At 35.4% G+C, this 9713-nt stretch overlaps 5 protein-coding genes across 5 annotated transcripts; 2 read left to right on the plus strand and 3 right to left on the minus strand.

Moving 5' to 3' along the window:
• Positions 1-253: 253 nt before the first annotated feature.
• WICANDRAFT_62943 (uncharacterized protein) lies at positions 254-1729 on the plus strand (the record flags this gene model as incomplete). Its single annotated transcript, XM_019183462.1, has 2 exons — positions 254-817; positions 881-1729. 2 exons carry the CDS (start codon positions 254-256, stop codon positions 1727-1729), a joined length of 1413 nt encoding a protein of 470 aa, XP_019039592.1.
• A 195-nt stretch (positions 1730-1924) lies between these two features.
• Positions 1925-4492, plus strand: UGA3 (Uga3p; the record flags this gene model as incomplete). The annotated part of the gene is made up of 1 exon (XM_019184141.1): positions 1925-4492. Exon 1 carries the CDS (start codon positions 2312-2314, stop codon positions 4490-4492), a length of 2181 nt encoding a protein of 726 aa, XP_019039593.1. The 5' UTR covers positions 1925-2311.
• Positions 4493-4614: 122 nt separating this feature from the next.
• On the minus strand, positions 4615-5157 carry UPS1 (Ups1p; the record flags this gene model as incomplete). The annotated part of the gene is made up of 1 exon (XM_019184817.1): positions 4615-5157. The coding sequence occupies one exon, from the start codon at positions 5155-5157 to the stop codon at positions 4615-4617; it is 543 nt and encodes a 180-aa protein (XP_019039594.1).
• An 856-nt stretch (positions 5158-6013) lies between these two features.
• On the minus strand, positions 6014-6745 carry WICANDRAFT_78988 (uncharacterized protein; the record flags this gene model as incomplete). Its single annotated transcript, XM_019184818.1, has 1 exon — positions 6014-6745. The coding sequence occupies one exon, from the start codon at positions 6743-6745 to the stop codon at positions 6014-6016; it is 732 nt and encodes a 243-aa protein (XP_019039595.1).
• A 599-nt stretch (positions 6746-7344) lies between these two features.
• On the minus strand, positions 7345-9222 carry WICANDRAFT_54279 (TauD/TfdA dioxygenase family protein). Its single transcript, XM_019182735.1, has 2 exons — positions 8088-9222; positions 7345-8031 (listed from the first exon to the last, which is right to left on the minus strand). Exons 1-2 carry the CDS (start codon positions 8740-8742, stop codon positions 7463-7465), a joined length of 1224 nt encoding a protein of 407 aa, XP_019039596.1. The 5' UTR covers positions 8743-9222; the 3' UTR covers positions 7345-7462.
• Between the last annotated feature and the right edge of the window lie 491 nt (positions 9223-9713).

Consider the following 9713-nt stretch of genomic DNA (forward strand, 5'->3'; position numbering starts at 1 on the left):
GCAAAAATGTATTCAAATGGCGTCATATAGTACCCTGTTTATTGCTCAATGCCTATTGCTCAAAGTTCAGGATGTCGATCACCAAACTACTTGAAAAGACACCAGATCAACGGCCACAGTTAGTTTTCAATAGCGTCTAAATCACCAAATATAGTCATGGCTTATTACACAACTACAGTATTCATTGTCATATAAAAGCTTTTAAAATGACTTGTTAACTTGAAGAATGCTGGTTATAGAATTCAAATTAGCCATGACTGGACAAATCTCACAAGCTAGAAGAAACAGAGGTCCTTTGATTTTGAGTGCTGCTACTGCTTCAACTCCAAGAAATTGGAGCCTCCCTAATGATACATCAAGAGAATTCACTAGGGACCTGAATCAATCAATTGAATTTGCTAAACTTGCCGAGAAGGCAAAGTTTCATAATGTCTTTTTCGTTGATCACTTAACTTGGTTTGATGTTTATGGTGATAGTCATGAAGGTAGTGCTAAATATGGTGTTAATGCTCCCAGAATTGATCCATCCCTATTAGTTAGCGCTTTGGCCTCTCATACGAAATCTATTGGTTTTATTACTACATTGAGCACAATTAGTGAACATCCTTATCACTTTGCTCGAAGATTGGCATCATTAGATCATTTGAGTGATGGAAGGGCTGGTTGGAATATTGTTGCATCATATTTACCAAGTGTTGGTAAAAATCTTCTTGATGGAGCACCAATACCAGAGCATAGTGAAAGATATGTCAAGACTGAGGAGTATCTAGATGCTGTTTATGAGTTGTTATTGTCTTCTTGGAGGGATGATGCTTTAGTTTATGACAAGAAGAAGGGAATATTCGCTGATCCATAAGCCATTAGAGAAATTAATCATGAGGGAAAATACTTTAGTATTAAAGGGCCTGCAATTACAGAGCCTACAAAGCAAAGATTTCCACTTGTTGTTCAAGCTGGTTCTTCAGAAAAAGGTATTGAATTTGCAGCCGAGAATGCTGAATTGGTTTTCATAGACACTAAATCTACCGACAAGATTCCAGAGATTAGAAAATTAGCTGAAACGCGTTTCAATAGAGATCCTTATTCAATCAAATTTATCACTAGTTTACTTCCCTTTATCGGTAATACTCATCAAGAGGCACTTGATAAATTTGAAGAGTACAAAAAAGCTGAGAATCTTGAGGCAAACTTAGTGTTCTTTGGTGGGATTTCAGGTTTTGATCTATCCAAATATGGTTGGGATGAAGAAGTTGGGGATCAAGGTGAAAGTAATGCTATCAAGTCTATTACTAAAACTGTTTTAAATGGAGACAAAGGTGGGCAGACAAAAACTGATATTGCAAAGAAATATGGAACACGCTTATCATTTGCAGGTACAGCTTCTGAAGTCGCGGATCAAATAGAAGACTTACTTTCAAAAGCTGACATTGATGGTTTCAATTTTATCGTTTCTCCATATCCCGGGATGCTGATTGATATTGTGGAATTATTGGTTCCAGAACTTCAACGTAGAGGTTTGGCACAGACTGAATATTCAGTTCCAGGTGGAACTTTGAGAGAAAACTTTTATGGTGAAGAAGGTAAAACCTTTTTGAGTGGTGATCACCCAGCATATAATCTAAGATGGAGAAAAGGTGTTTCTAAAGAACAATTCGAAAAGGAATTGAGCCTATACAAGGCGTTGAGAAATGAGAGAAGAAAGTCCAACATTGGAAAGTCAAAAAAATAAGTGATACTTCAATAATTAATTGATGTAGAACATTAACGAAGGCGCTATGTCGTGATCCAGTGCTTGAGGCTCTACGCTGTAATTTGCTTACACAATGGCGACACTTCGTTTAAAATCCCAAATAAAGATATTAACAAACACCTACAGGCTAGCTGGATATGAAGAAAGCTCTGTCAATGGGGAAGGGCATCTAATGTTACGAACTGTTGTCATCTTGGAGAGATTATTCTAATGACATCCCACAAATGGGCATAAATCTAACTTCTTACTCTCTCAAGGTTATCGCAGCCTTAATATTACAACTTATATCACTTTGAAGTAATAAAAACAACAATCAACGCTACTCCAGATTATGTTGCGTATTGACCTTCCTTATCCGGAACCTTGGTGCTCCAGAGTCACATGACTTGGATTTCTGCCAATTTTGTTGGGTACGTTAAAGATTTCGGCTGTAAAGTAAAATACAGAACATCTGTTTATCGTTTCACTATCTGTCACCTGCTAGCCTATAACTCACTTACATTTTAAAATTCACTGTTCTACTATTCTTACTAGCTGCCACTGTTGAATATATAGGCCAAGATGTTGGTAACGTTTGAAGCCAAACAACCCCAACCAAGATCCCTTGGTGATAACCCACAAGACTCAAACACTCAAAATAATGCACCTGAAGAAGATTACCTGATACAGAATATAGACCAGTCTAATCCTCCAGATGTGAAAATATTCAACTTCACTAAAAAGAAGAACAAAGGTGGTTGTATTACATGTAAAATAAGGAAAAAGAGATGCTCTGAAGAGAGACCAGTATGTGCAGATTGTCAAAGGTTAGGTAAACAATGTGTTTGGGCTACAGATGAAATGTCTATTGAAAAGATACGTGAGTTGAAAAAGCAAGTTGAAGAAAATGAAAAGAATGCAAGAGCGAAAAGAATAAGGGTTGAAAAAGAAGCTGCTAGTGATAAACCTAAAAGAAAGAGAAAGAAGAAGGAAAAAGGGGAGGATCAAGTTCCAAATGTTGCATCTCCTCAAATGAATCATGAAAGTCCAATGAGTATAAGTAATTTCATTGATGACGATATTCCACTGGATCCAGAAATGCAATCAGCAAGACCAATACATCACAAGCCAGGAACACCAATTTCAGCTACACCAATTTCTTCAAATTTAATGAATTTCCCAACAAGAGCATTTTCACCATCTCAAAGTTCATTATCATTTTCACCAAAACCATGGGATTTATCAAATGGGACTGAACATTTGTTTGAATTCAATAATTTTTTTGAAAGTAATTTAAGAAGCAATATTGATAAATATTCTGATAAAATTACAGAACTTGATAATGATGATCCTCAACAACAGCACGGCCATTCAACTTCGTTACGGAAAATAGATTCATTTGAAAACATGCTTAACCAGAATAACATTCAAGTGCCACCATTCATTAATTTTGATTTTACCAACACAATACCGAAAAATCCCTTCCCTTCAAGTTTAAATTTAGATAATATTGGAGTTAAACTATATGACTATTATCAACATCGTCTTGCAAGGATCATGTCGATTGTTCCTGCTGAATCCAACTATTATCTCAAGGTTTTCCTACCAATGGCTGCTCAAAATAAAGGTATCCTATATAGTATCTTGGCCTGGTCAGGATATCATTTAGGTGGAGATTTTGAAGATGAAGGAACAAGATATATGACGAAAGCACTAGATTTCATCAAGGATACTCCAATTAAAAACGAAAATGAAACTTTACAAAGATTGGCAAATTTATTAATTATGTGTGGTGCAGAGATTTGTAAAGGTGATGTTCGTAAATGGCCAGTTTATTTGGAATGGGCTGCAAAGATCATTAAAAATCGTGGTGGACTTTATGAATTCAATAAAGATAAAGAACAACATTGGCTGATGTCAAGTTTCGCATACCATGATATATTGGCAAGTTCTACAAGTGAACGTGGTACATATTTCCCCGTGGAGCAATATGATGATTTTATTGTTAATTTAGGGTTTGGTGTGGATCCATTACATGGTATTGTTAAACCAATGTTTAATATTATTGGTGAAATTTCTACTCTAGTTACAGAGAGTAAGAAATTGTTGAAAATTTCATCAAATTCTTTAGGTTATGGTATTATGAATGATGATGATGATGAAGGTGTTGATGGAGGCTTTGATGAAAATTCTTTCGAAGTACCTGGGATAGATACTCCAGATTCTGAAAAGGTTGGTAATGATCATGGTGGTGTCAAATTGTCAAGGTATGCGTCATTATCAAAGATTATGCAAAAGGCATCATTATTGGAGAACAAAATCAATATAGCAAAACCTGATCCAAATGATCTGAATTCATTTTCTCCAGAGGAACTGGAATTACAATTGACACTGTTTGAATCTTTCCAATTAACTGCTAAGCTACATTTGAGACAATCAGTTTTGAGGTTGAATCCATCATCTTTAGAAACTCAATTTATACTATGTGAATTGTTAAAATGTCTTGATGTTGTTTTGAAGTCATCAGTTGAAGGCTCATTATGTTTCCCGTTATTTATAGCTGGTATGAATTGTACCACAAAAAAAGATCGTAAAAGAATGTTGGCAAGGTTTAAGGATATTGGAGAGCGTTATAGTTTCAAAAACCTAGAAAGAGCTAAAACTGTTATGGAACAAGTTTGGTTAGTAGATCCAAGTGGAACAAGATGTGTTGATTGGTATGAGATTGTAAAGAGATTAGGATGGGATGTTAGTTTTGCCTGAAAAACTACAAAATGATAATGATGACCAAATAAATAATATATTTACAGGGGGAAAAAACAATGAACTAATAAATAATGTATGGTTTATATATGACAAATTTTATGCAATGAAACGATATGAAATCAACTAGCAGCTTTGTTTTTGGCCCATAGTAGTCTTCTTTCTTGAAATTTTTGCATCACATAAGCCATACCCATTGTTGTGTTTTTGATGTTTTCTTGGAACTTACTATGACTATAAGCTTCAATTCTATCTCTAACCACATTTTTGAAACCAGAACTAAACTTGACATTATAAACAACATTTGTTTTATCCAGGTTTGAGTCGTATTGATAAGTAGTATATTCCTCCACTCTGATAATTTTGGTATGGTCTAAATTTCTTGTGTAAGATTGTAAATTTTGTGATTTAGGATCTATTATTGTCTTCTCCACTATCCATGAATCATTTATACCTCTGAGGAAAGGTTTAACCCATCTCGGTAATTTACCAACTTTTTTAATCAGTCTTGTAGTGTGTAATTTGCCATCTTTAATTTCACGATCTATAGTATCAACTGATAACACATGAGAGGCGTAAGGGTTTGGGTATTTGTTGAAGACGGCGACGGTGACTGTTTCAAAGTTGAAGGGATAGTCGTGACGGTTTTTGTACCAAAGAACCATTGTGTTGATGAGTTGTATGTGTTAAATTGTATATGGGATTGTGGAAAGAAGATGGAATTCTAATTAACTGGAAGGATTTGAAATTGTATTTATGAGAATTATCCGTTAATCTATTATGGGTTGTTTCAATTGAGGAGATGATGACTAAACCTTGAAATTAAAGTGGTATTTGCTGGAGGTATTCTTTTGTAATGATTTGTAATTTGTAATAGATAGCTATTTGATAGTGAATCTAGATATGCTTTTATATTCAGAGCAAGTTGGTTTATCAGATGATTTGAACCTCTTTTCGTCGTCAAGTCCTTTCCACAAATTTTTCAATTGTCAACCGAAAAATGGTCAACTCTTGAAAAAATCATCCACTTAAAAAACACGGAAATAAGCTGAATAAATCCGCACTTAAAGACAATCCAATTCGCGAAGATCTGATACTTTGTGGAGTGATTCCATTTCGTTGCAAAGAGTTGGGATAAGGAGGTTGCTGATCTGGTGAGTGCCTTGATGCTTTATAGTACGATGGATGAGAAAAATTGGGCTAGAATTGGCTGTTTTGATCTGGTTGTAGGAGTTTGGTAAAGTAAATACTCAAAGGCCGAACAGAGATGAAGAAGCAAATGAAACTGAAATACTGCTTACCGATTATTTTGTACATGATATGTTACTATAGACCAAATTACTATACTCTACAATGCTGTCAAGTAGACAAAGTTATCTATATTACTTTTAACAAAACTCCAATAGTATACACTCTCCTCAAGAAATGTCATGATTGAGAAGATAAAAAAAACATCAAAACCAAAATGCAAAACCAGATGCAAATATAAAACCAACAACATGAATAACACAACAATTTCCTTTACGCAAAGATTAAGGCACCAGCGGCAACACAAACAGGAACAACAATCTTCAAAGAATCTTTAACACTTCCACCTTGAACCAATAATGCATTAGCACCTGATGAAGAATTACTATTGAGAGTATGAATAGAAGAAGTGGTGTAACTTGAAGTGTAAGCACCCGTACTTGAGCCACTAGTGAATGAAACAGTAGTTAGAACAACATCTTTTTCAGTTGTTAATTTACCATTGGCTGACTTTGAATTTGAAGCTGAACCAGAGGATGATTCTGATGAACCACTTCTAACAGATGTTGCTAAAGTTGTTAAATATGTACTTGACCCTGAAACTATAGTGGAAACTTCAGCACTTGTACTTGGTGTCCACCAAACTGTTTGTGTTGGAGTCCACCACACTGATTGAGAAGGCGTCCACCATACTGTTGTACTTTGATCTGTATTAGCTGCAGTGGGTTGTGATTGGGCTGTTGTTTGAAGTGTGTTTTGGGTAGCTTGAGATTCAGTTTTGACTATAGCTTGAGACTGCTGTGTAGCTTCTGTGGCTTCTGATTTAACAGTAGCTGCTGACTCTTGCTTTGTATTGGCTTGGGTAGCTTCAGTGGTTCCAGCTGAAGCAACCTCTGCTGCTGAAGTTCTTCTCCCATTGTTACCAGCGTCTTGATCTAGAGCACCATTAGCTTGAGCAGCGATTAATGGGATCAGTGAGGCTAAGATGATATTCTTCAAAAGCATAATGAATTTAAATTGTTTTGTAGTTTGAGTAGAATTGTAGGTTAATACAACGTTGAAGATAGCCAAGATCTACATCTCACTAAAATTAAAATACGTCTTGATCTCCTTCTTATATACGAATTTTTTTCGTGTCATACGCGTTTCAAATTGATTATGGCCTCGAAACTTTCACAAATTTACCCGATTCGGAAAAACATAAATATCAATGTGCTGCAAACCAGATGGTTTCTACGGTAACACTTTATATGCCAACCAGCCATCGAAATGTTCAGTCTAAAAATAAGATTTACAGAACAATAAAAACTTCGAGATGCTTATTTTTTGACAAGGCTTGACACAAAAGTGAATGAATTTGGCTAGAAATTCGTGGTTCTTAGGTTACAAGGCTTTCTCAACAAGCACCCTAGGACCTCTACATCAGCAAGAAAGAACCAGGGCTCAATCAAAGTTTTCGAGGGCGTAGCAGCAGTGGACCTAAGTGACAAAATTTGAAAAGCGTTAAAGTAAATATAGAACGTGAACGATGTAAACCAGAGGACATTTGGAGATTTGAAGCGCTCTAGGGTCATGACTCATGGGTATAATAGGGTATTGGGCAGCATTTAGTGTTTCTACGAAACGGGTGTTAAACAAGGACGCGAAAGAATTGAAACACATATAAAACTGGTGTCAACACCTAACAGAATTAAAATCATATGGCCATAAAGAGTAACAAGGCTAATTATCCAAGCCGAGTGCTTCCCTTTGTGATTTTGATTCAGGGTCAAAAAATGGAACTTCAGCCAGTGCACTAACACGAACACCGTGTCTATCTTCTTCAACATCATAATCCCAAACAGCGGTATGTTGACTCACTCTATTGTCCCAGATTGCAACAGTACTAGTACCAGGTGTAGTTGGTTGCCATCTAAATCTGACTTGAATATCCAAATTCTTTTCATAGACATCAAAAAGGTAGTTCAAAATAGTTCTTGATTCCTCAGGTTCTAATCCAACAATACTGACAGTCCAATCACGATTAACGTACAATGATTTCCAACCTGTAACTGGATGTGTTCTAACAATTGGTTGTTCTCTAGTTATTTGTTTACCACCATTTAGAGGATCATTTCTATCTAAATAAGTATGCATTGATCTTTGAACAGCATATTTACCTTCAAGAAATTTTTGGAAAGCTGGTGATAATTTATCATAAGCAGCATAACCTGAAGACCAAGCAGTATCACCACCAACTGAAGGTAATGAATTTTGAGCTAAAATGGTTGGACCAGGTGGTTGAAGTTCATCTATTTCAATGGTTAGTATTTGAGCTCATTAACACATGGGAAACAATAATACTCACGAGGTAAATCTGAGTGCCAAATACCTGTGGCTGATCTAGCATTCTTGAAAGAAGTCTTGTGGCCATTACGCTTGAACAATTGGGTCCAAATAACAGTGGTTCCTGGTAATCCTGGCACTCTAAAGTTATTTGGATGAATCTCTGGGTTACCAAAAAATTGACCAATTTCTAATTGTCTAGCTGGTGCTAAATCTTGATCTCTGAAAAACACAACAACTCTTTCAGCGATTAACAGAGCTAATTCATCTAATTCCTGTTCATTCAAATCAGCAAGTTGAACACCAACTAGTTCAGTACCAATGTATTTAGTTAAATGTTTGACTTCTTTAACTTTGCTGAATAATGCTTTTTTCTCACGATCAGCATTTTTACCTCTTGGGATGTATTCTTGAGGAGTATTTCTAATTTTTAAGGCATCGTCAACATATAATGGGATTTGTTCTGATTGTGGTTTTTCAGGATATCCATTTGATAAATCAACACCATGTCTTTCTAGATATTCCCTAGCAAGTTTTGGTAAGGCATCAACATGACTTGCATTGAATCCACCTTTGACTCTTTTGGAAACATCAATTTCGATGGATAAGTTTTCAGTTTGGTTGTTTAGTTCCTTAACTAACTTCTCGGCTTGTGTTTGTGTTTCAGTTGAAGACATGATGGTAATTGTGCTTGAAGTTAATATGTCTTTAGTCGAACCTTTGGAGAGATCATGAGTCTTTTATAGATGATTTTATGATAAAGAACAAACTGTGGATCTCATGAACATGATCCCCATGTTAGTAATTGTTACTAACGCTTATTGTCACCAAGATGTAAACCACACTTCACAATTCTGAGTGATCTTGGGTATATAACCGGAGTTGATGCCTAAAAAAGTGAGGCAGCTCAAACACAAACTGTGGTGTCATTGACCAGATTTAGTGTAGGCAGCTGGAATAAATCGTAAGTTGAAAAAAAATTATTACTTTCATACTTCCTTTATCATCACTAGAGCTTTCATTCTCAAATTCAATGCCAAACCACAAACCCTCTTGAAGTTTTTTACAATTGTACATCATAAAATCGAAGTCTGAACAATTTTTTGGCGATCTGCCATTTTATGGCGTGCGGTTTTCTAAATCTAGTACCTAAATTCTGACAGAATATCCTCTACTGTGTGTATATAAGGTAATTCCGATGTTCTATTAATATACATATAATGTTACAATTAGTGGATTCTTGATTCTTCTTATAGTTGATGTGAAATGTTGAGTATTGATGAATTGTGCATAATTGGTTATTCTGGTTATGTAATACCTGACATTCCCCCCCTCATTTCTGAGTATTTATTGAATGTAATAATATTAAATATGATGAAACTTGATTTGGAACTATATTGTGTTGTCTTTTGTTAACCGGTGTTCAATTGGTTGTGATTGAATATGAAAGAATGAGTGAAGTACCTATAGATTTAAAAAGAAATGATTCTTGAATGGTGTGGAGGTTAATGTCTTTTGAATTTCAGGACCTGAGTATTTCTTGGTGAGAAAATCTGAGCAGTTTGAGATACCTGAAATATGATGGAATGTAACAATGTTATCTTCTTTGTAGCATTTAAGTTGTTTAAATCTATTGTAGTGATCTCCA

Source organism: Wickerhamomyces anomalus, assembly GCF_001661255.1.
Source record: "Wickerhamomyces anomalus NRRL Y-366-8 unplaced genomic scaffold WICANscaffold_3, whole genome shotgun sequence".
Classification (NCBI taxonomy): Eukaryota; Fungi; Ascomycota; class Saccharomycetes; order Phaffomycetales; family Wickerhamomycetaceae; genus Hansenula; species Hansenula anomala.

Coding starts and splice junctions, on each gene's coding strand:
- WICANDRAFT_54279 (XM_019182735.1), bottom strand. CDS start 8,742: ATGTCTTCAACTGAAACACAAACACAAGCCGAGAAGTTAGTTAAGGAA. Junction 8,032..8,087: donor TTGGCACTCAGATTTACCTC/GTGAGTATTATT, acceptor CCATTGAAATAG/ATGAACTTCAACCACCTGGT.